Source organism: Apaloderma vittatum, unplaced genomic scaffold, assembly GCF_000703405.1.
Source record: "Apaloderma vittatum isolate BGI_N311 unplaced genomic scaffold, ASM70340v1 scaffold2555, whole genome shotgun sequence".
Taxonomy (NCBI): Eukaryota; Metazoa; Chordata; class Aves; order Trogoniformes; family Trogonidae; genus Apaloderma; species Apaloderma vittatum.
In genome coordinates this window covers 46,618-72,494 of record NW_009716346.1, presented here as the reverse complement: position 1 = coordinate 72,494, position 25,877 = coordinate 46,618, and the positions used below count along the sequence as shown (strand labels likewise).

The following is a 25,877-nucleotide window of genomic DNA, read 5'->3' as shown; positions in this document are numbered from 1 at the left end:
CCCTACTCTCTCAGTGCTACCAGTGACCACTGAAAGACCTGAAGCAAGCTTTTCCTCATTTTGCTGGCTTACCAGATTCCTGGTTGCAGGTGGCCCTGGTTCTCCAGGAGGACCTGGTGGCCCAGGCATTGCAGCTGCTAAAATAAAACAAGCACACAATACATGTTGAAGGTCATCGCTTTTTTTGAGAGAGAAGGTGAGTGACATAGAGAAAGAACTCAGTGGTGGTATCTAGGAGTAGCGGGAGCTTTAAATAGCCATAGGCCTTACGTAGTCGACTTCTGAATAGCTGTGTTCAAGTGAGCTATTAAAAAAAAAAAAATCCTTGAAAATTTTTTTTTTAAAGCAGTGGTGAAACTTAGTCTTTTCTCTGTTGTTTGGGAGGTTAAGGTCAACAGATTGCAATCTGTTGTAGATACTCTGCAGCTGAAGAACCATGTCCTCTTAAATTGACCAGAATGATCTTCTAGCTGCTAATGATACGCACGTGGAAGAGCAAGAACTTTTATCTCCTGCCTGTGCAGGTCTTGAGGAGCCATTATATCGTTTGCTCTAAAAGTAAAACAAAAATGAACTTGTCCAGCAAAAAGCAAAACCACACCCTCTTACCTGAGCCATATATTGCAGGTGGTCCAGGCGGTCCTGGCGGTCCAGGTGGACCAGGAGGTCCAATTTTTCCATAGCCTGGTAAGCCAGGAAGGCCGGGTAAGCCTGGAGGTCCTCTGGGTCCGATCACTGAATCCCCTTTTGGTCCCTGTCAGTGATAAAAAGTGTTTCTTTGAATGCAGAGCCTGCACCTCTGGTGGCAACATTTTCTGAAGGACTGCCACCACTGCTTAGACATGAGTCTGCACAATTTTCTTCAAGGATGCATGGATATTAATGGCACGTGAAAAAAAAATTCACCATATCCTAGAATCCTAGAATGGCTTAACTAAATTCAAGAACTTAATTTTCAAAAACTCTCCTGAAAGTTCTCATGCCTATTCCTGGGTAGCTGATATTTGTAAAACTTTTGACAGTACTCTCAGGTTTTGGAAGTTTTTGGACCCTGGGCTAGGAGACTCAGCCGCTGATGGGCCGAGCTGTGCCGTCCAGCTCCTCCTTGCCAGTGGAGCAGTTTCTAAATGGGGAGATGGTTCTCACAGCCTCGTGGAATAGCACCAAGGGGGACTTAGGGAGGTGGGCTTGCTAGCCTAGTGTTTTGTCCTTAGCTGTGACCCAGCCGTTCATGTTCCTGGGCAAATGATGACAGAGTAACGTGATGCACACATTTGTTGCCAGATCTTGGGGATAAATCAGTGTGTTTGATTCCTAAGCAGCTGTGGTGGCAATCACCAGAAGATAAAACAACTAGGCAGACATTAGACAGTGGCTGAATTTTATAAGAACCATCCAGATATGCACAGGCTGGACTTTTCATTCATGTGTTTGGATTACCGGAATAGAAAATGAGATTAAATGTTTAGGTGGGTCAGTAATTTACAAGTCAGCTTCCATCTATATTAGTCCTGATGGAGAATGATTTTGGCCTTCATGGGGATACAAGCAGTAGTGTCACACGTTCTAGATGTTGCTTTGATTTGTAATGTTATTAATAGAATGAATCTATGTACTGATGCAGTTGCATTAGACAGCCAAGCATTACATTGCATCTATTTTTCATAGCAAATTAATTCTGTGCACAGCAGTGAAGTATCTGTGTTTCCACCTAATGCACCTCTCCTGTATTCACCAAACGGTTAGTATATCAGTTTTTATATAGTTCTTAGCATCGTCTTGGTGCCTTTTTAGTGCCTTCTAAATTAAAACACTGTGTACCCACAAATATTCCGACTCTACAACTTGTGTGACTTACAATTAGTCCTGGTTTTCCAGGTGGTCCAGGAGGTCCTGTCAGAAAGAACCCTCCGTTCGGTTCTCCTTTTTCTCCTTTTACACCAGTGACTCCATTGTCTCCTTTTTCACCCTTTAAAGAGAACACATTTTAAACCGAGCTGAAGGGAGATCAGAACTCTGTGCGCCGACCTTTTAAAGTTGCGTGAAACCTCTTGAGCTTAGTAAAGAAAAGGATCTGCTTAAAACCTGTTTTGATGTTGCTTCCTTCTGGTCTGCTTTTCTCTGTCAGCAAGGAAAAAGTGAAGCAAGTTTGACGTGGAACGGGCGGATGTTTAAAGGGGAAAGTGGCGAGGGGAAGGGGACTGCGCGTAGGACGAGAGAGAAGGGTGTGGGAGTGTGCCAGGACAACAGAAGAGACACCACACGGGATTGCAGAAGCTTTGAACTGTGCGTCTTCTCCTGTGCTTCATCACTGGTTATCAGTTAGTTTGGGGAACGGAGCGCTGGGTAAGAAGCAGCGGTGAAATCCTAGGGCGTTATCTCGCCGTGCAAAAGGAGCCGCAGCATTTGTGGGTTCCTCCTGGCATTATCTTCTCTGTTTGCCTGCTGGTTTTTTAGCTTCAGCTTTTATTTGGCCTACTGTGTTTCACCTTTCTGACAAAAACAAATATTCTACTGGTAAAGAGCCCTGCTCACTTGTTTTTGGTATTCATTTTTGTCACTTGAAGCAATCAGGAGAATAATGGAAGAGAGAGACCAAACACATCAAGTGACACATATATTTTCTTGTAAGAGATTCTGGGGAAAGTAGTTTCCATCACTTCAACTTATTTTATTCTGTGAGTTTAAAAGATACACAATATTACACAGAAATGAATTTCCCCTCCCCAGCCATGTGTTAATTGTTCCTAAATTTTTCTAGAAGCCCTTTAGGTAATGGCTGTCTCTTACCTGAGCTGGCATGAAAACAAACGCATTCAGATAATTTATACCAACTTGTGTTAGGTGACAGTGAATTATGACTCACTTCATTACCACTGGGAAGGTAAAAAGCACCAGTAGTTTTTGAAACAAGTAATCTTTATATATTACTGACATCTGCTATCTCTATACTTGCAACAAACTTGTCTCTTCATCTGGAGCTTAAGAAATTAATATGGCTTGTAATTGCTGATGCTCTTATCTGTGTTGCATGTTTTGCCATGCTACTTGGTTTTATGCTTAATTTATAGTAAAGTACACTTTAAAAAAGCTTAACAGAACTCAGGCACAAATGGGACATAATTACCTTTATGCTGTTAATGAAGTGGCTGAAATATGATGGAGGCAGAGGTGGACCTGAAAAATGAGGAAAATACAGTGAAGTGCAATAATTATCTGCAATTTTCTTGTTAAAAGCACTGCTTTGGATATTACTGGTTTAGGAGTTTAAAGGAAAGTTATTTACAATTAACCTTTAAATCTAACTGACGTTTTTGTTTCCTGACACAGCAAGGCTTTACACGGTGGTCAGCCAGAGCTGCCAGGGCAGCACAAAGCATCTAAAACCCAGTCAGATATTCTCGTTTTAGAAGAGGGGAAGCTACACCACTTTCAGGTCTGGGCTCTGATCTAGAGGTTGACCTGGCCCCTAGAGCAGCAGAACTCTCTTATGGCCAGAATTAATGCTTTCCCAGTGAGAGGACGTCTTGCTCCGCCTCGCTGATTTTCCTTTAGCTCCAGTCCTCCCAGGATTCACAGAAAAAAAGGTGAAACTTCTTTGTATGGAAAAGAAAGTCTCAGGACAAACAAACAGGCCAAAGAGTGGATTTAGGTAAATGTGAAAACTTGTCCGGAATACCAGGTTGGTCTTTTGGGGAACAACCAGCAGGAAGGAAGGGGGTTGACCATGGCTGAAGGCCAACACACCACGATAAACACGGCATTTTCGATTAGCGCATCTTCAGCCACTAATTCCAAAGGCGTTGTCTTAGGAGGCTCCAGACTATGTTGCTCCAGCCAGAAACCGCGGCGTTGTGCTGCAGCATTGCACGAGTGGTTGGAACGCAGCACCTACGCTCCAGATACTACACCTGCCTCGACACAGAGTAGCTGCATAAAGCACGGCCTGCCATCTACGCTCTTTCTGTGTTGGCTTCCTTCTTCTTTTTTTTTTTTTTCTGCATGTTATCAATGAATAGAGCCTGTTTGTAATGTTAGAGAGAAGACATTCTGTGAAAAGGAAAAAAAGTAAATGCACCGTGTGGACAAGCAACACGGTTCAGAAAGCTTTTTGGATTGCTGGGGCTCAGCAGATATTGTAGCGAAGGAGGCTCCAGCCAGAAGGTTTTGAAAAATTCTTCTCCTTTAACCAGTTTCCACTACCCTGCAACGTCTGGCCTGTGAATTTTCACTGTCAGGGATGTGGATTTCCTGCGAGACCTAGACAACTGGTTTGTGTGGAAGAATATTTTAGCAGCTACATCAACAAGCGAGAACCAAACAGGACTGGTTTTTAGAGCAGCAGCAGAGTTGGTCTTAGGTAATATATTTTAACTTCGGAAAAGCTAGTCGATCTCTTTGGATTTAGTTGGCAAACGAACAAATAAATCTGTTATTTTAGGAGAAAGGTGAATTCTCTTTTCAGTCTGAGGAGAATTCTTGTGTTATTTTCACCATCCTTCACTAGCTTCAGTTTTACAACAAGATCGTAAGCACAATTCTCTCATAATCCCCGCCTTCTGAAGCCACTGAAATAATCAGATACAGGCAAAAATACTGGTAGGACATTAATTTGCATTAAATACAGAACCTGAGAGGGAACAGACGTGTTCATGGTGGATGAACCAGCACAGAGGGTAAATTTTTCTTAATTTCTGTTTAGTAACACTTCTTACAAGTATATTGGTGAAGTATATTGGTGATTAGGAAGCACTAACTGCTTATTTTAAGGCACTGGATATTGATCAGAATAAAAATTTTTGAGGACAAGAAAACAGATTTTATTAGAACAAACAGATGCCTTCTTAAAAATAACCAAAATGTGATCTTCAGTCAACAGATCTTTGGAACGAAGACATAAATATCCATATAGATGTAGTTTTGTGTTTGTTACCAGCACATTAGAGGACAAAGGCTGTAAATATGGTACAGCAACGTTAATTTGATCTACTGCTTATTCTATTTCAGATGATTCCTGACACTGACCGAAGCCTTAACGCAGTATACGAGAGGTCAAAATACGCAATGATAAAATGAAAAAGTTTGTAACAGCACTCTTTTCAAATAGATGCTTCTTTCTGTTACTATTTTGGAGTTGTAAGAGTTGGCAATGTGTATCAACTTTTTGATACAGAAAAGTAAATCTTTGGTGAGGAACATCTGTTATGATGCTCCTACCACCAGTTAACTGGTATTTTTAGTTCACACTGACTTCTCATGATTATTACAAATAAAGCATAGAATATTAAAAAGTTGGTTGGAAAGGAGATCACTCAGTTCCAACTCCTGCTGGAACTGGGACCGTGACCAACAAATGACTGCCTTGAACTCAGAACGTCTTATCCTGAAACGGGAAGCGATGGATTTTAGCCCAATTGTTTCAAAAAATATTGACAACCAAATGATATCGCAGGAAGCAGGCACGATGTCTTTCTAAGATTTCAGAAAAAATCTCTGAGCAGGCAGTTACGTTTCAGTATCTATTCTTGTACTTAACACGTGCGTAACACTCACAAATATATTCCTTTAGGAGGTGACAATGACATGTCACATGTAGCGTACCTGGTGGTCCTGGAGCACCTCTGTCTCCTTTTTCTCCTTTGAAGTCCACTGAGCTGGGCAGCCCCCAGGAACCTCCGTTTGCTTTAGCACCTGCCATGAAAGCATCACAGATTCACGAGAACTTGGCAACAGCAGAGGCTGTGGTGGCGACAACCAAACCACCAAAAGCGAGAGCGAACTTTTCCATACGTGGGGGGCACATGGCTCCAGTCCCTGCGTGCTCATCTCGCTCTCCTCACGAGCAGTGAATGGCTGCCTCATATATATATATATGTTTGGTTTTTACACAAACAAAGTTGTGCAATAGTCAAGAAAAAGCAAAAAGAGCTTAACTAAGAAAAACCAAGAAACAAGGTACAACAAAACAATTACTCACCATGGACATTAAGAGCTTCTTGATTTCCAGGGTAAGGAGTGCTCACCTAGAGACAAAGAAATCTATTAAAAATTATCCACACGCATTAACCGATGGAAGCGCAGTACTTGGTGTGACTGAAAAGCCTGGAAAACTTGCGTGCTAGCACAGTAAACATTACAGCAACACGCTGGGGTTATCTCCAGGCTGACAAGATCCAAATATTAGCTGCTCAAGCTTTCTTCAGGACTGCGCTCCCTCTGACATGCAACATGCTTTTCAGGAGGGGTCAACGTGCACTTTGGAGGCACCAGCAAATCCTATGCTCAGTCATGCCAGTGAAACATCAGAAAGCTCATTCTCCAGGAACTATTCTGCATTTAGAATCACATTTAGAATCATAGACTGGCCTAGGCTGGAAGGGACCTCAGAGATCATTTAATCCAACCTCCCTTTGAAAGCAGGATTTGATTTTCTGACTGTAAGACAACAGAGCGTGGTTGTAAATTGTTCACCAGGCTGTGCCTACTGCCTGACGTTGCCTGATGCTCCAGATGTGAGACCACATCTGTGAGGCAGGAGCTATTCTAGTCTGTCCTTTTCTGAGCATGAGCTACCTCTACACCAGTGGGCACGACGCTTACCTCTAATGCCTGTCTTCAAATAGGGGCAGCGCGGGGATTTAAATGCAGCACAGTGCTTGGAAGTGGATTGATCTCAGTAGTAGCTGCTCCTATTTATAGGAATCTAAGCAAGCATATGAAAAAAAACCCAAACAGACCCAACGGAAGGTGCTGCATGTGGCTAGTCCTGTCGCATTAGCTCTCCGAAGTCTTACTCTCATGGATAGCTCCATTAACTTCAGAAGTTCAGTTCACATGAGGGAAACTTGGGCTCGGTCTGTAGTTCTCTATCGATATTCGTTTATGTAGGCATGTACAGCAGACTTCTCATCTATAAACTCGGATAGGTTTAGGAGGTTATTCACAAACGTAGGACAAATCTATCCAGCACACTTAGATGCACAAAGAGGTGTTCACCAATACAGGTTTCTATCCCTTGTGCACATAGACGTAACTGTATTATTCATTGATCGTAACCTTCTTGAAAAGCAGCTTTTTTATTATCCGAAATTCAGCTAAAACCGTGGGAGAGTTGAGGTTGGAAGGCGTCTCTGAAGATTGTCTAGCCCAAAGTAGGACCAAGCACATCGGGTTGTGGATTTCAGAGGTGAGGCTGACTAACCCACATGTGATCCTGGTGGGTTAATGCTGTACGATGGGAGTGGGAAGATTTAAGGGAGGAATTCAAATAGGTAAAAAAGATGATGGGCCTGGAGGTGGTTAAGGCCAAATCCGTAGAAATATCAAATGACTATAGAGTAATGAGTACCTGTTGTTAATTAACAGAAAGATCCATACGCTGGGAAAGGTCTTTTTTCAACAGTAAGGGCACGGTGATGATGAGTGTCAATGCATCTAGTACAGTGCAAGTCAAGAGTTGCTTCTCTAAAATAAGTGAAAAAGAACTGGAATGGAAATTGGAGGAGAGGGCACAATGCTAATTTGAGCTAACAGAAAAGCCGATCAGCCACAGTGCCCACCACACTATTCCAGGGAGGGATGCAGCTCCCGAAGGCAGAATCCTTTCCAGGTACCTAAACTGTGGCATAATGTTAGTACGATAGTGCCCTGGGAAATGCGCTTCCAGGACTGAACTCTGTTCACAGGTCATTGTAGGATGCAATTTCCATGATTCATTAGACTAAAATATAAAATATAAAAATATAAAAAATGAAAATATAAGCCCCATCTCCTTTCTTTTGGTACTATGCGTGGAATTGCAGATGCTTTGACCGTAACGGTGGGTTTGTCCTTCCCTTTGGAAAGCAGGGGCAGGGCTTCACCTGCTGCTTTTCCTGAGATAATAAATGTTTGTGTGTGAACAGACCACATTTGAGGGTCAGATAAAGAACATGCTCTTTCTTTTGTTTTTTCCTGATGCAATGAAATACGTAACAAATCTTTTGAGGGGGCAGGGAAACTGAAAACATCTAAAGGCAGAAAAACATGGAGACAGTATTTATATATATATATATCTCCAAAAAATATGTGTAGGTATATGTATAACCAGTCAGCCTCCCAAAGCAACTCTTAAACTAGGGAAACACAAACTTTGAAAAGCCTTAAAGTGTTAGGACAACCAAGTAATCCAAGCGCTTTAAGCCAGAGGTTCTAACGTTTCTAGTTCTGTTATATATTTTAGACGTGGCTAATCTTAGGGATTTAAACACTTGAAAATCTGTTATCTCGAAGACCAGGTAAACACATCTCTGGCGCGAAGCAGAAGGCAGAGGGAGAAGAGCCGCAAAGCTACTGTGGTTACGTCTGTAGCTGCCGTGGTTCTGCGCTGTCGTGGCCATGCATTTTGCTGAGAGCAGAAGATGCCGCCTGCGACTTACCGGCATTTTGCAGTGAGGTCTGGGAGAGATTGGGAAGACTGTCTTTTGAAAACAAGAAGGGAAATCATTTTAACGTCTGTAGGCATAACCCAGCAGGTAACACACTGAACAGATCTAATAGAGGTGACAGGAGAGTGCCTGGAAACAAAACCCAGCACCTCCTGAGCCGAGAGCTCAGCTCGCTGCCGGGCAGCTCCCAGCTCCCTCAGCAGGTCCCACTCTCAAAAAAACTCTTACAGGGCAGCAGCTCTGCTTATGAGATCTTTTTTTTTTCCCTCTGCACATAAGCAAGGTTGCCTGGAACAAGTTTTGACGTTTCTGTTTGCATCTGGAGCAGCATGTTTCCGCTACAGAGGCAGAGCCCAAACCCCCGCGGTACTTACTCCTTTGATATGAACTATCCGTCCGGGAGGTCCGGGGGGGCCTGGGGGTCCAGGCAAGCCAGGAGGGCCCTGGTAAGGGGACATGGAAGAAGGGTGATATTAGACAGATCTTTCCATAGGCAACACAACTGGGCCTACAGAAAAAAGGCCCAGGGGCTCAGAGAGCCCCATTTAATCAAGATATTTTGTGTTAAATGGCTCGAGGAGAGGCTGAGCATTCAGTTTCTGGGATCAACCTGTCAGGTGAATTTTAATTTATAGCCTCAAGCGCTCTGTGCAGAACAAAACGGTCTAAGATCGTCATTTCCACAAGAGAAGAAACACCCAAATCCCCAAATGGGAAAGCCCAAAGCACTAAAAACTGAAACTAAATTAAAGGCAGTGGATCTCTCATCCGAGGAAAATTAGGTATCTGAGATTCTCAAGACTGCTGAGATTTGTATATTTTCAAGTGCCAGTCAGATAATTACACACTGATTAGCACCTTCAGGGAACCCTGCTAGACTGGAGGCCCTTTGGAAAAAGCCATGCTGCCTCTTTACTGTGTCATTTGAAATCCTGACACCACAGCACGTCCGTCCTTCCTGCACAGCAGCGCACAGGTCACCTCATCAGCCCACTGGATTTCGTCTTCCCTCAGCACTCCGGGAGAGCCAGTTGGGTTTGCATGTTGGCTTTAAATCTCCCAGCTCACTGTACTCCACCTAGTTAGACTTGTTGTAATAGTTTTTCTTTGGTTAAGGCAGTCAGCCCAGGAATTGAAGATCACAGAAATCACAGAATGTCAGGGGTTGGAAGGAACCTCGGAAGATCACCCAGTCCAACCTCCCCTGCCAGAGTAGCGTCACCCAGAGTAGGTTCCACAGAAACTCGTCCAGATTCAGAGAAATGGAAAATCTACTTTAATATTTTCTGCTGGTGACTAGTCATCTGTTCTGTCATTTTGTTCCAATCAGAATTTGTCAGAGTGGTCTGGTTTCACCTTGCAGCAACTAAATTCCTATTTATACCTTTCTGGAGAGATGTCAACAACCTTTAGTACCTGGTCTTTTCTTCCTGTGAAGACACTTAGTTACCTTGAAGATACTTAGCTACTTACCACTTTTCAGTCTCCCCATTAATCAGATAAAGTAATATCATCAACTCACATTTATTTTCCAGATAGACAACACACCTGTATTTTGCAGTTTGTGTGCCATGTATTTATTTCTCTTTTAAACAAAGCAGAACCAGAGGACTCACACAACAGAATTCATTTACAAAACATGCTCCGCTGAAATACAGTGATACCAACTAAATCACCTCTTTGATGTCCGGCTGATCTCCACCTTATCATCGTGGCTAGGCTTCACGAACAAAGACATGGGAAAGGCTCTACCTTATGACTGCTATGCTAACATCACTTCAAGTTTTCAGTCCCATCATCGTTTTAAAGGAATCCACAGAAATGAGATTTAAGATTTTGAACAGGGCTTTTATCCCAATTAATTGCAATACATAAGAACTTACACTGAACGCTTCGCCTCGATCCCCTTTCGCCCCTCTCAGTCCGTTCAGTCCTGGGCGGCCCTGAAATAAGTAGGAATAGTGTAGTATGTGTCAGAAGCAAGCTCCTCTATCTTTATTCCACCTGAGATCATAATACGTACTGGACGTCCAGGGAAACCGAGTTCTCCTTTAGGTCCAGTAGGTCCTATTGGTCCCTGGACAAAAAAAAAGAAAATATGATTATGGAGAAGATACAGAACATATCTTTGACATAGACTCAGCTATTCAGAGACGTAGTTTTATATTTGCATTAAAAATCGGTCTGTGATTGTCTGCAGAGAATGCACGGAACATCCTCTCTACTTGCTCTGCTGAGTGATGTCAGAAGCTGAGGTCTGCCTGTAAGAGTTTGTTCTGGCTTGGAAAAGCCCGTTACCTGCAACGAAGTTTGAATTCTCAGCCATTTGTAGGGTGTGCAATCCAAACCCGAGTCACCACTTAGGGAAGCAAAATTAAATGGATCAACCAGTAGAAAAAAAATGCCGTTAGTGGTGATGCGTGCCTTCTGCACCTCTATTTCGATTGCTTTTTCTAATTATTTTTGAATCAGTTGAATCAGAACAGATACCCTCCTTTATAGAAGAGTGGCTGACCCATCAGGCCTCAAAAAGCGATACAAGTGACTGCAAAAAGGACGGGCACGTGGGCTGCCTGGGAAAAAGGGAGCAGGGCTACGGAGGAGCTGTGCTGGGGATTTGCAGGCGTGCCGCTTCGAGGCAGCCACCAAGCGACAACAAGAAGCAGCAAACTGGAGGACACCGTAAACTTTCCCCCACCGTCAGCTTCCTGAAACCCCACAAAACCACAAGCGTCTAGACTAGCTCTTTCTCTATGCATCAACCTTCCTGGTTTCATTTCCTTTTTTTGTTTGTTTTTTTTCAGTCTAGTGACATGCTAAGGGATACCTCTTCTTGTGTAGTTGGTTAAATAATCTCTGTCTGTGGGTCTCACGCAGATACCACCGACAGGTGACAACCGTTTAATGGTGAGAAATCACGATTCTTTTCTGAAGGATGTTGATCATCCTGAAGCGTGAATGCTCCTTATTACCCCTACTCAGACGGAAGGAAAAGCTAAAATAAGCTACACCTTTACATTTACTATTACCAAAGCAAAAGAAAAATGTCTCACCATTGGTCCCGCCGGTCCCACCACTCCAGCTTCACCCTGTTGAGGACAGATGCACGGAGAATGACGACCAGGAGAATTCTTGCAGTATCGATCAGAGGTGGCCACCTGTCACGAGGCCACCAAACGCTCGGCAGGGCCATAAGACAGGATTAGCTCACCTTCTCCCCTTTTCTTCCTAGCAATTCAGCTAAAGCTCCATCAGCAGCAACAATAGCTCCTGGTTCTCCCTTTTCACCCTGAAATTATCAAAGTGGGGTTTTTTAGGGTGTTTACAAGGCAGTTCTCAGTGAATCAGAAGAAACAGAAGCTGCGTGACTGCTCTTTGAGGCATGACGGGTCAGTAACGCCGTGATACCAAAGTCACAGCGATGCCAGTAGCGAGAAGCTTGGCTCTAGGGCAGAAAAAAGAGGCTGATCTTTCTTAAAACATAATAAAGCACACTAAAAGCACCCTGCTCCTGTAAATCTCCCAGAGACGAGTGAATACTTATTTTTCAAAGAAGACTTTTAATTGCTCTCAGCAGAGTAACCAGGTGAAACACGCCGTGCCCATGAGAGGTCCCCGCCAAGGCAGACATGCTGTTGGTGTCCCCTTGAGTTCCCTCAGCTTGGCTAGTCAGGATGTCCTGACTTTGTCTTCGGGGATTTTATGGCCCTGCAGTTGCAGCAGAAACATCTCGCGATCTTTAAGGTCTCTTCCAACTGTGGTTCTAGTCTACGATTCTCTTACCTGTTGTCCTTTGGGTCCTTGCAATCCAGGCACACCGATGTCACCCTTTGGTCCCCGAGGGCCCTAAGCCAAAGCAAGTCCAGAAATCCACCTGCTCAGAGCACAGAGCTAGGACTTTTTACTGAATGTAATTATAAATAACTGGAAAACTTGAATTGGAATCCCTCTGGCTGCAATCTCATAACTCTCAGAAGCCTAAATTGCTGCCGGTGTCAAAGTGTTTCCTTAATCGAATCTGGGAGACTCTGTTAACAAGAACAAAACAACTCCCTCGATATTTACTGCAGTGTAGCCTAATGTAGACATTAATAAGAGTGGAAAATCAGCTCAAAATTCTCTATTTCCTCCCTGCTTTATTCTCTCTCCTTCCACAACAGTCCAGCCAGACTGATTTACAACAGAATTTCTGAAGCTATATTTTTAATAGTACTTAAAAAAATATTTTTCTCTGAAATAGGGGCAATGTATTTGATAATGTGAGAATTTCTGTATCTGTTCTCTGGTAAAGCCACTCTGCTCGGATCACATACTGTTTTCCATTCTTCTGTTATAAGCACATTCAAAAGCGTTTTTTTTACGCACCAAGAGCTAAATTCAAGTCTCCGTGATTTCTGCATTAGTGGAGAGACAAAGAAAAGACCTGAGGGAAGAACAAGAAATGTTTCCTAAAGGCTAAAATATAAGGGGTACTCCTCATAAGGCCTTAATGTACTCTGTAGTCATGACAAAAAAAAGTCTAAAGAATGTAAGTACATATAAAAATAATTTCATATTTGTTCAATATATTTCTCCTGGCACGGGTCTTTTCCTTACGTGGTAATTTTTAATCCAAGTCAGTCACACTTAGATTTAAGGTACGGAACTGATTCTGAGATAAGCAGAGATACCAGGTGGGCACATCAGACTGTACTTCATTCCCAGCAGAGCTGATTTCTACCACAGCTGCTGATTTCATAAGGACCTACAGTCTCCCAAATGAAAATTCATTAAACTTTGCGTAAATTCTGTAAAATATAATTTATTTTTAAAAATATACTTTTTTTTTTTAAAATTAAACTCTATTGAAAAAATACTTACTTAAATCCAAGGAATGTAATACTTACAGGAAACCCTGGTAGACCTGGCTTGCCATGTGGCCCCTGCAAAATGTAAAAAAATGCACGCCCTTGCAAACACGTGTTACAGACTGGCAGAGCAGAGGATGCATTTTCCACTTTCTGAGCAATTTGTGAATATTATCTGATCTGAAACTGCATTAACAACTTCAGCCAGCGGTAAACTTGTGGGCACTCCACAAGACTCTATGCTTCTGACTCTTTCTGGGAGATTAGCATTTACTTTTCAGAACTTTTCCCTGCACTCTCAAGCAAAATACTTTATCCCAATGTTTTATGATTTGAGGGGAAAAAAATTAAAAAATGGAAGAGCCGCTATGTAAAACGTGGTCCCTATTTTTGCATCGGTTCCATGTTTCTGTCCTTCTGTATATATGGTTCAAAATCAGAGTTAAACTAATTCCTTTCTTTCACACAAGTGGGTAAAAGCAATTAGTTCACACAGAATTCAGTTCTGCCCTGAAGCACTTCCACAGAGCTTGGTGCTGAAGTTAGGGGGAACACAATTCTGGAAACTCAGCTCTAGCTCATACTTAAAAGCAGACACTGAAGACAGAGCAATTCTTAAGGAAAAGAAAAAAAAGCAGAATATACTCACTGGAGGCCCAAGCAGTTCTTTAATTCCAGTAAAGTTAAATATTCCATTTGTATCATTGAGCAGTAGCTAAAAGAAATGTGGTAAAGGAACAAGTTATTTCAAATAGCAGATTGATTATTTAGGGCACACACACGGATTTTTGGGAATGCATAGACAGTTAAGCATGTCTTTATAACTATGGGGGAAAAAAAACAGAAATAAGACCAAAGAAGCAGAACTTTACTTCTAGTTTTGTTACACGCCTGGCATAACAAACCCCAGCATTTGTTTTACGCTTCTCATGTAAGTGTCTCAGAATGCTTTCAAAGCTTTCCTTAACCGACTCTCATCTTTAATTTGAAAGCTATGACGCCAAATGTCGCAGCCTGAAGTCATTTCTCCTCAATAAGCTGAAGATCAAAACGAAGGTTTCATGCTTCGATACGTCACTGGCGTGATGGTGCCTCCGTCTCCTCTGCACCCTCTGATTAGGTGGCTGCAGAGAGCAACAAAGCCTCTCTGTCGCCTTCTTTCCTCCGGGCTGGGCAGACCCAGCTCTCTCAGCGCCCCGGTCCCCTGCCCGTCTCAGCAGCCCAGCACGGGGCTTGATCCACCACAGCAGTAGCCTCCTTGTGCTGGGGAGCTCACAGCTGGGCATGGTCCTCCGGAGCACCAGTCACAGCTTTCCGAGTCCATCAGTTAAGCCAATATTCCACCTATTTTATCATCTGCTTATCCACGCCATCAGCTTGGTGATAGCAAGGCTGTCACCACATCATCAGTTTGGTGACAGCATCACAGAATCCTAGAATCACAGAACAGTTTCAGCTGGAAGAGACCTTCAAGATCATCGAGCCCAACCTTTTCCCAGCCCTACCAACACTACTGACCCATGTCCTTCAATGCAACACCCACCCGCCTCCTAAACCCCTCCGGGGATGGTGGCTCAACCCCCTCCCTGGGCAGCCTGTTCCAATGGCTGACAACCCTTTCAGTAAGGAAATTCTTCCCAATATCCAACCTGAACCTCCCCTGGAGCAACTTCAGGCCATTTCCCCTCATCCTGTCACTCGCCAAGGAGGAGAACAAAAGAAGCAGAAGCTTGCTGGGTGCACAACCTCCAGTGCCCATCCCTTGCTCACAGACAAGCAATCGTTCTGGTCAGGAATGAATTGCCATTAGTAAATCCACCTTGCTTGCTCCCAACCAGATTTGAGTTCTGATGTTCCCATTAGGCTTTCCTTTTGGTTTCACATGGCTACTTCTGTGCTTCCCATTACCCATTACCATTCAGGACAGACCATACATTAGTGCTTGTGCCCCATGAATGCTGTGAGCGAAAAGAGAACCTGACTCAGTTTTGTCATGTGTTTCTTTTTTTTTTCACACCGGCAGCCTCATTTATTCTGTGACAGTTCAGCCTTGTTTGGGAGTCAGAAACATGAATCTCCTTAGAAGCTTGAACTAGCCCATTTTTTTTAGCAGGCAAGCCAAGACATCCATTTCAGTTTGTGTGCAGCGGTATATTCCTGTTCAACATAATGAAAATCCTCCGAATTTCACAAGACCGGGGCAGAATGTGCCTTCAGGCACCAGGGATTCACTTGGCACAGGAATAACCATGTTGTCACCAAGGTATTGTGAAATCTGGCTGCTGCTTCTGCTTGTAACCAGGTGCAGATCGATGCCATCAGGTCACAATCTTTTGCAATATTTGTTACGAATGCAGGAACCAAGTCTGAAGCGAACTCTGCTTTGAATAGGAGGTTTGACCACATGGCCTCTAGAAGTCAGGTCCCACTGTCTTACAAATCTTTGAATATTATTTTTCTAATCTGGGCTGTGAAGGAGGACACAAAAGAGGACAAATCTACTTGATCACATCACATATCCTATCCTGCTGCTGCAATTGTTCTGCTTTATCTACAGCTGGTGGCAGAAATCCAGGAGTCCTGGGCTTACGCTGTCTTTTCATTATGGAATTATTCAGTATTCTTTTTTTTAATTTTATTTTGGGCTCAATCCAAACTGTACTGAAGTCAGTGGAAAGGATTCCAAAAGCTTTGCTGAGCTTGGGATGAGGCACTTGGTGTATTTTAGAAATAGAGCTTAGCTGCAACTGGAAATTGTGGTTGGAAGTCAGAAAACTGTACACGGTGCCGAAGAAGACGTGAAAACAGAGAGTACAAGGGTGATGATGAGAGAGGAAGTTTGCGCTCTTCTCAACTTGCTGCAGGTGTATAGTTATTTATCTTTTGGGATGTTATAGCAGCTTTGGCAGCAACAACCCGGCAACGTAACTTTTCAATGCATCAAACCAGTTCAGAAAACGCTGCCTGCAAAGCAAGGACAATGTTGGGTTGATGTTATAGCAGCTTTGGCAGCAACAACCCGGAAACGTAACTTTTCAACGCATCAAACCAGTTCAGAAAGCGCTGCCTGCAAAGTAAGGACAATGTTGGGTTTGGTATTTTCTTCCCTGTTACAAAGAGGAAGAAACAGTTTTTTGGCGTGACTGTCTGGGTTGGGTTCTACGTTAAGCCTTCAGTTGTGCATCCAAATGGCGTGAATGTGTCCTCTTTAAAATGACAAAAAAGTGTAGGAAACACAAAAAAATCTTTTGACATTTGCTTTACACCCCCAACACCTTTCTGCAGGTCATTCGTTTGGTTCTTGTACCTAAACTATTGATGAATAATGGTAGCAATAGATAAGTATTTACAAGTTTTAAATTTAAATCCAATAAGGTTTCTCTATTCAAAATTATTTCTGTATCGTATTCAAATAAATTACAGTGATGAAATCAGAGCAACAATTGAAATGATTTACTGATTACCATGATTCCACTCATGAAAATGCACTGAGTACCAGAGACTGCGCTCCAAAAGAGTGAAACAGCCAACGTAGGATGAGGAAGGTTGATTTTAGTATTTCAGAATATCAAACAGCAGCAAACTGAGGGAAATTGTTTCTTTCCACAGTATTAGAAGCAGCTCCTGAAGGAATCAAATCCCCTCAGCTAACAGAGGTGAAATGAGGAGGAAACCAAGGTCCACTCTGCAGAGCAGTTCAATCAATAGTGGCCAGAGAACGGTGAGGTCTGGCCTGGAGCCACAGCACTCCACATCAGATCTCGATATTTCAGCGATACTGAAACTGCGTCGATTTGTTTTATCTTAATCCAGCAGCATAAAATCTGTCCAGCTGTAGCCATGCGGCTCTTTATAAAAAATCCCATTCCAGCTCCGACAGACCAGACTCGTGTAGCCCGAGGAGCGTGGTCATCTTTGGCTACACAATGGTTAAATGAGTGAACTGGGACACCCTGACCCTGATCTCTCTAACTGCCCTGGGGTTCACTTAGATCACGGAATTGATCTCTGCTGCTCTACCCACGTCAAGGCAATACCCGCAGCACAACAGCTGGTTTTCTTTCTTTCTATTTATTTTAGTTCTGCCGCCTCAAGTGCAAGCGGGAGGTCTACTCGCAGTAGTTCTTTCCGTACCTGGAGCTAACTGCAGAAGATGAGACAGAGCCAACCAAAAACATTTGGACAATTTAAACAGTCAGCGAAGGTCCTGTTCTTATACAAGCATTTGTGAGGCAGAACTCTCCGTCATACGTAGCGACATACGCTTAGACACACATTTAATTAACTGCACCAAACCCCAGCACACCAAGTCCTCAGGGAAATCATCTGATGAACGAGATAGAGGATTTGAAGCGTGTGAGGATAGACAGCTCATGCTGGGACGCCCAGAACACCTGTTTGCTACAAACGTACATAAAGTCACATTTGTCACGCACCCTGCTTTGTAGAGAGCTTATTCCTCAGGGTATTTAGAGAAGGACATGGGCTTCTCTATGGGTTTGGGATACACCCAACACCACACACAGCTTACACCAGGCTCTAGACATTTCTGCAATGCGTGGTGGAGGAGGCTTACACAGAAATCGTAGGGAATTCAGAAGAGGCACTTCAGGTTTCTTCAGGCACAGTTACACGTTGCATAGACGCGGGGTCTGCGAAGCTCACAACGTGCAGGGAGCCATGCAGCCTCCAGCAAACTCATGTCATCACTTTGCTGTGTCACCTTCAATAATCTCTTTACATTTCTTGCACATACCGCTCTCCCTCTGAGGCTCTCATAGTGGTTTTTTGAAGTATTAATGAGCTAAGGAGCAACCCGTACAGGTTGATTATTACTGCGAACAGAGCTGTTCAGCGACCGATAAAGAGTTAAGGTCCCACAGCAACACCGTGGTAGGGCTGGGAGAGAGGACATGAATTTTACATCTGCACTTCTGTCACAGCTCTTGAGGAATTTCCCAGAAACTCCAACAGAAATGCGATAGAGCTGGTGATAGTCCCACTTTGAGCAGGACTTTGAATTTCAGACATCCCCTCCAACCAGCGTTTCTGTAAATCTGTAATTCTGCTCATCCAAGATCTTAGCATCCCAACATTCTGTGTAGATACCCAGTAAATCCAGTGAAAAACTCTCTTTTGGGGACTAGTTATGAGGGCTACGGGATGCAAGTTCACTCTATAGTGGCTGTCAGTAGCAGAAGTCTAAGTGAAACTCCTGCAGAATCACCTGGAAAGTTTGTGAGAAGCTCTCGGTATGACCCCATAATTTTCAATATGACTTCATAATTCTTGTGGGCAAGCTCTTCGCCCACTTCGCCTCCTATTTCATCGTTTCAAAGCAAATCCATCTGATATAGAGACATACTGAGATTTTTTTCCTTTTGAGGTATAGACGTATGACCTGAACACCAGCAGCAGAATTGCTGGATTGTTCATGCTGGCGCCCTCTTCTCTGTAAGGTGAGTTAGAGAGACTTTAGTGACAAACACACGTACCTCAGGTATCGCTATGATTGGTCCTGGAGGGCCTGGTGGTCCCGGTGGTCCTATAACACTGTTCCCATTCTGTCCTGGTTCCCCCTATTTCAAAAGCATTACAAGTGGAAAATGCACTTACTTACTGCTGCATTTCACAGAGGTTTCTCGGAGAGAGAGAGAGAAATCCATGCAAGTCTCACCTGAGGTCCTGGGTCACCCTTCTCCCCTTTGGGACCCTGCATGTGATTAAAAAACCCACCAATGAGCATAAGTGACTTAAAAATGAAAATTGTGAAAATGTGCTTTACTCTAGGCTCATAGAAAGCACAGCAGTAAAATGCAGGTACATAGCGACCGATCCCCAAGCTTTGGCTTCAGCTCAGACCATCTCAGGATTTGATGGTTAAAAGGATTTCCCAGCACGTTTGAGCGAATTTGCAGATGAGTCCACAACAATTCACTGGTCAGGGATTAATTGAGCAAGCCTTTCTCTCACTGTACTGAAACCAGCCCTGCTTGGCTGCTCCTTCCTTCTTCAGCACTAACCAGCCCCGTCAGTGTCTGGGATTTTACCTGGCGGGACGTCCCCAGGCATGGGGACATGGCTGAGTCACAAAGTCCCATTTCAGGCACGTTATTTCTAGGATGGATGGACAGAACTCGCTGTGCTGGGGACGCAGACGTTGCGTGTGGCACGAGCAAGACAGAGGTGGTGGTGGGAGACTTCCCGGCTAAACACCTCTGTAAGCCTCATGGGTCTTAAGCATGAGAAATACATTAAAAATCACCCAAGAAGCTGTTGACTTCCCTCTAATTAAATGCAGAGCTACTATCTGAATAATTAAAAGCAAAAGGAGCACCAAGGAATTGGAAACTAGCCTCTGGGGATGCCCGCATCACTTCTGGCAGAGGAGGGAGGCAAGGGACCTGCTCCTGCGTTTGCTCCTGAACGAGCTGCTCCAGGTGAAGTAGGATAAACCCAGGCCCAGCTCTGCACACACCTCTTGCAACTACTGTTAGGACTCCTGCTGATCCTTAAGGTGTAGGTTTGGCACCCAGGGTACGTTAGGTCATCAGAAATTATGGCAAGTCCTACTCACCACATCTCCAGGATGTCCAGCAATGCCAGGAAAGCCTGGTTTCCCATCTGTACCCGGCATTCCCTGCCACGACAAATATTCTGTTATTCTCTCTAAATAGCTAATCTCTATTCTCTCTAAATCGCTAATCCCTATTCTCTCTAAATAGCGTCCAGCTGCATCCAAGCGGGAGGCTACCACTCTTGGGAGGGACACAGCACGGTTCGGAATGGACCTGGGGGCAGGTTAGCGGAGCATCATCGCCTCAGCCACCTGCTCTCTCCACTCCTCCCGCTCCCTCCCACTCTCCAGAGTGGTTTTTATTTTTTTTTAAATGCAGCTTCAATCACCGTATTCCACCTCCACTTAGGAAAAGGATGAGTTCTGCTGCTTTCCCCCAAAGCTACATTTAATGAGTTATTTCCACCGTTTGGTTATGTGACTCTCGGGCTGGAGGAAGAGGAGGGAGAGGCATTGAATGCAGATGGGAGCACATGGGGCGAAAAGTCTGATAAACCCCCACTCTAGTTTAATGCAGGACTCAATGCTAAGAATCTCACCTATTACTCTATTCTATGGGAAGAACAGAAATATCGCTCAGTAGTGATAATGCAGTTCGCCCGGAGAGAAATGGATAAAAGTAGATGCTGCATTCCTAAAGGACCGGATAAACACTAAACTCCATTTTTTTTTGCACCTATTTTTCTCTGGATCATATGAAAGAGCAAAGGAAATGACACAGAACAGCCTCATGATTCATCCAAGTGACGGATTAGCCCTGTTTTGTTTTAGCAGTGGGGCTCATATTTTGTTTGTCTGCTTGTTTGGTTGGTGGGAGGTTTTTTTGTGGATTTTTAAATTTGATTTGATTTTTCGAGGGGAGTGCTCTGAGGGTTTGGGATTTTTTTTAGGAAAAAGCTGCTTTGATTCTCACTTTTTGTTCTGCTTCGAGAAAATATTTTTGGGCTTTTACAGTAGATAGTACCATGAAAATCTAGTAAACAGTCAATTTAATTAAAAGGTAGTTGTCAAAAAGAAAAATGGAACATTTCTGGTGTAAAAGAAGAAATTCTCAAACACAGTTCATAGGGCACAAAATCCTCTTATGCTTTTCTGTAGATCCACCAGCATGAAAGATTTAATGTGCCCTCTTCATCAAGCAATGACATTCTCAGTGCTATTTCTGCCAGAAGACTCTCACGTCAGGCACGTGGGTACCTGCAGGTCAGCTTCCTGCTATGACAAATGCTGAAAAAGCTTATCAATGGATTCTCCTACTGAAATTTAATTTGGAAGAGAAGATCTAGAGTAGGTAAGATGTTTTACTGTAAATAACGTATCCGGAGTATTCTATCTCCCTCCATAGTTTAAGAATGCAACTAATTGCTCAAATACAGATATTTTTTAAACCAAGGATTGAAGAGAGAGCTTGATTATTTTTAAATAGCACTGTAGTCATTTCACTTACAATAAATGCACGTGTTTGGAAAGTGTCTATGACATCAACACTAATAATTACTAGATAGATGACTGTGGAACAAAGCCCTTGTACATATAAGAAGAAAATAATCATCTCAAACAGATTAAAAAGCAGAGTTAAACAACTGTCCTATGCATCAGCTTTAATTATCGTGCTGACAAATATCTCTGAAATGGCAACACTCAAAATATGTACAGCAGATGGAATTTATGGCAAGCAAAGTCCTGCTGCATTGTTGGGTTTTTTAAAAAACAAACAAGCAGATGCTGCTAGAAGACTGTGATAATACTCTTGTAAATATTCAGAAAGCAGAAGAGGAGCTTCATAACTGCTTTTATCCTGTTTCCTAGAGCAACTCTTGATTTCAAGGTTGTCCCAAATGCAAGAGAAGTTTCTCCTCTCCTCTCCTCTCCTCTCCTTCTTTGCCTCCTCCTTCTCCTCCTCCTTCTTTGCATCCTCCTCCTCCTCCTCTGCCTCCTCCTCCTCTGCCTCCTCCTCCTCCTCCTCCTTCTCCTCCTTCTCTGCCTCCTCCTTCTCTTTCTCTGAGTCCCAGCATTGCCCTCCACTGGCTTACGCCTGCAAAAGGCACACAAGCCAGCCAGGGACTGGCCAAAACCAGCAGAGAAACAAGCAGCAGCCTTGTGGTGGGCTCCAAGAGGAGGCAAAGCAGGACTGGGCAGGGATAATGACAGGGCAGACTGGAGAGGAAGGGCTGGGCTCCAGCTCCATCCAGCTCAGCGACACAAACACCGTGTTGAGCGGTGGCAACGGGTGGGTATTGGATGAGATGACTTTTGGAGGTCCTGCCAACCACCATTTCATTGAAAGGAAGCTAACAGGAGGAAAAAACTGGTTTTAAACCAAGTTAAAGGCATGTCTCACCTTTGAACTTGGAGGACCAATGTTGCCCCTTTCTCCCTGAAAGGCAGACACAGCAGAGTTCAAATACGAAAATGAACAATAATTACAAGGATTTTAAACATTCATGTCACTTCCCTTGCAAACAAAGAGACCAAATGGAGTAAAAAGATGAGTGGAAATCGGGCCTATTTTGGGGGAAGTGATGCTCAGCGTACAGTTGTGAATTGGTTCTGGGGGTTCAGCCTTCTGGTCACCACCCACATCTTAGAGTTTCTGGTCATCACATTTTATTTTTGCAGAGCATCTACCAAGTCACCTGCCTGATCCTTTCACTGTGGTGCCCGAAATCAGGAGATGGTAACATTCCCCAGGTGTGTAGAGGTATCTCTACTTACTTGCTAGGAAAAAAGAGAAAACCTTGATCTCAGCTTTACTACTCTGGGATCTCTGAAGGATGTATGAAACACAACTATACCTTAAACTCCTCATGATACATCAGCTCTTGGTGTTTGGAAGTGGGTGGTTGTTGTATTTTGCCACTGTTGCCTAGTGAAGTCGTTTATAACCGCGAAAAGTGGGTGTAAAATTCACCCCCATGAAGAATGAGAGCATATTATAACCACTTTATATTAATTCTGCAGCAGTGTACCCAATTTTGTAGTACATCAGGCAATAGTATGTTCCCTTCTGTGTCTCTGTGTTCTTGGGGGTTAAACAACTACAATCTTACTATATGTAGTTGTGAAGTCTCTTGGCTAAGGTTTAGGACTGTCTTTTCAGTCCTGACCCAGTTCCTAAATCTCCAGTTTACCCTCTGCCCTCAACTAGAAATTTTCTTGCTAAAATATTGTGGAAATACTGCTTCACAGAGACTTCAGAAGTGGGAAATGCTGGGAATAGAGACTCAAAAAAATAGATGCCAAAGCAAAATAGGTCAGCCCTCATGTTACACCGGGTACCTTTGGTCCCAACGGCCCACGCTGTCCACGTCTTCCTGCAGAACCCTAGGAAATGACATGGAATTTACTGGGAAATCCACAAGGCATGTCATAAAACATTTTCCCAGAAAAAAAGCCCCAAACCTAATTCATAACCACAACTGTTACAAAAACAATGTTGGAGACAAGTAGTGTCAACAGAGATTAACAACAATTGGGTTTAGATTGGGTTGGATTTGTTGTTTTGATAAATACTGCCTTGCTCCATATTAGGAGACGAAGATTTTAATTATTATTTTTTTTCCCCTTACAACGACAACTTTAATCTCATCACAGCATACTATGCATATTTTTAGAAGACACTAGAAATAAAGTAGTCCAACTGCATTTGTTGCAAGGGAGTGTTTTCGGTTGCCTGCAATTTTTTTGAATTTCTCTCCTTAGCTAAAATTACGACGTGTTACCAGTTTAGAGGCAACACAACATTGTCTTAGTGGGTTTAAAAGCAGCTTGGAACAAACATTCAGGGATGCAAATTCCTCTCATGTTTCTACACAGCGACATCAGTCGTGAAGTACAACTTTGGCTCTTTCATGGTAAAACGAACAGAATTCACTGCTGATCATTTTAAGAAGTTGAATGGAGGAAAAAAAAGAATTCAACAAAGTGGTTGAGTTGTCTTCGCTCAGAAGGTGAAGACAAGATAAACCAAATGCTGGCAAAACTGAGGAAGAAAGAGAATAGAAATGCTGGAAATGACAGCTGAGTCTACAGAGAAAATAAATGTGGTATTTCAGAACCACCTCTTTCTGCCAAAAGATTAATAAAAAAGTCATCAGGTGCAAAGAGATTGCAAATAAACTTATTTCCGAGCAGCTGCGTGGAGTTACAGCCCTCTTAGAAGCAGATACTCTCTTTTCACTCCAGCACAACCAGGAACCTCTGGAGTTGTCACAGGGGGTTAGGGTGGCTCATGGGGCTTCCGTGCAGCACCAGTAATTACGTACAATCATTTTCATGATTATAGATTACAGGGGAGTTCTTACGTGCCTTCTGCACTGACTCACTGACTTTGCGGAGTGACTAAGCAGTAACAGGAAAACAAAATTCCAGGATTTTGTTTCGCTGCACTAAGACATTTTTTTCAGTATTTATAGCTGGGTGACTTGGAAACAACTCCTGTTATGAAACCAAAACTGAGAGCGAGGCTGCCATTTAGGCAGGGCAGAGCGGGCAATTTTGGCGCTGGTTTTGGACCTCTCGTTTTGGACACCGGCTTGCTGCAGCTAGCTAACTCTATTCTTACAACGATTTTTCTGTGCCACTTTTTCAGTATCTAGAAAAAGATATGAGAGGCCGAAAAAGTCTCTAGGATGTTGAATCAGTTATAACGTTAGCGACTCACAATTACTAGTATTTTAAACCAGCACAGTTGCAGATTTGGTGTTATTGCTAAGAATGAAGACAAACCCAAATGATCTGGTGAGTGCTGCATTCCCATATTCCCTACTTGGTGTTTTAAAGTGGCCCACACTGGTAAAAATATCCTGAGACACGGTGATGAAGGAAAAAGCCTCCCTTCTTCTGAGATGCTGCTTCCAAACTACTAGGAATATTTTTTGTTTTAGTCTAAGTGGTATTTCAGATTATGCACATTTGGTTGTCAAACTACAACATTTCAGTTTCATTAGTACAAATAATTCATCTTCATAGGAAAAAAAGGTGGCGTCCCTGGCGACAGGGAGGCTGGATTAAAATGACCTCTAAGGTCTAGGCCATTCTATGATGAAAAAGGGCATCTATTAGGGTAAGGCAAAAAACAGAGGGGTAGATAATACAAAAAAACCGCCACCTATTGCACCCTTTAATCTTTCAAAAATATTCCAGAGCTGAATCTAAAAATCATCAGCTGACCAGGTGTCAGAGAAATACTCTCCAGATTATTTAGAGGACACAGTCATTGTAATGTCATTTTAAAGCACGTGAATCCAGTACGGTGGCTCCAAATTTGTGGCTGACCGGGACTTTGCATTTCCCAAAAGTAGAGAGGATGACATTTGTTTTTGAAAAAAAAAAAAAAAGAAACCCATCAACAAACAACACTCCACAGAAATATCCACTTACCTCTGGCCCTCTTGATCCTGTAATTCCAGATTCACTTAACAGGCCAATGCTACCTGATCCTTCCATGTCCTAATGGAAGAGAAAAAATGCTACAGAATTTAAGAATTGATCTTTTTTATCCCCTCTTTCCTTCCTTTTTCTTTTCCCTTACAACTGAAGTTCTGTAAAAAAAAAAAAAGAATCAAAAGATACTGAGCACAAAGATTTTATGTTTCCTCATTAACCTATTCTCGACCAATGCATGATGTTCTGGAGACAGGGGCTCCACTCGGAATCGCAGTTTTAGGCGTGGGGCTATGTTTAAGCATGCTGCAGCAGTAATTTTCCGTTTAGCCTTTACCTGCCACCTGGCTACTGAAATACTGTAAGGACTAGTAAGGGTTACAAAACTGACTGAAGGCAGGAAGAACTTGCAGGTAGTTTGAGAGCAGCAATCGTTGTCCAATAATAATTATTATTCAATAATTATTCAATTATTCAATTATTATTCAATAATAAAGGTCCTTCCTAATTCTCACAGTCAAATGTTGAGCTCTTGCCTAAAATACAGTTTACTGAAATGAAACTGAGCAGGAAAAAAACATTCTGTCGAAAGAACCATAGAATTAATTGTATCAGGAGGGATCTCAGAGGCTACCTAATCAA

At 43.0% G+C, this 25,877-nt stretch overlaps 1 protein-coding gene across 1 annotated transcript in view; it reads right to left on the bottom strand.

Annotated features, from left to right (window-relative positions):
• The window catches only part of COL15A1 (collagen, type XV, alpha 1), a 62,996-nt gene that overhangs the window by 5,886 nt on the left and 31,233 nt on the right, over nucleotides 1-25,877 (bottom strand). Inside the window, exons 16-32 of the mRNA XM_009869483.1 lie at nucleotides 25,233-25,301; nucleotides 22,192-22,227; nucleotides 18,951-18,986; nucleotides 18,769-18,852; nucleotides 12,210-12,272; nucleotides 11,638-11,715; nucleotides 11,480-11,515; nucleotides 10,450-10,503; nucleotides 10,310-10,369; nucleotides 8,801-8,869; nucleotides 8,418-8,459; nucleotides 5,978-6,023; nucleotides 5,602-5,691; nucleotides 3,128-3,177; nucleotides 1,859-1,969; nucleotides 610-754; nucleotides 73-137 (exon numbers count right to left, since the gene is read on the bottom strand). Of these exons, the coding sequence (XP_009867785.1) occupies nucleotides 73-137; nucleotides 610-754; nucleotides 1,859-1,969; nucleotides 3,128-3,177; nucleotides 5,602-5,691; nucleotides 5,978-6,023; nucleotides 8,418-8,459; nucleotides 8,801-8,869; nucleotides 10,310-10,369; nucleotides 10,450-10,503; nucleotides 11,480-11,515; nucleotides 11,638-11,715; nucleotides 12,210-12,272; nucleotides 18,769-18,852; nucleotides 18,951-18,986; nucleotides 22,192-22,227; nucleotides 25,233-25,301 (1,134 nt within the window). The remainder of the gene's footprint in view (nucleotides 1-72; nucleotides 138-609; nucleotides 755-1,858; nucleotides 1,970-3,127; nucleotides 3,178-5,601; nucleotides 5,692-5,977; nucleotides 6,024-8,417; nucleotides 8,460-8,800; nucleotides 8,870-10,309; nucleotides 10,370-10,449; nucleotides 10,504-11,479; nucleotides 11,516-11,637; nucleotides 11,716-12,209; nucleotides 12,273-18,768; nucleotides 18,853-18,950; nucleotides 18,987-22,191; nucleotides 22,228-25,232; nucleotides 25,302-25,877) is intronic.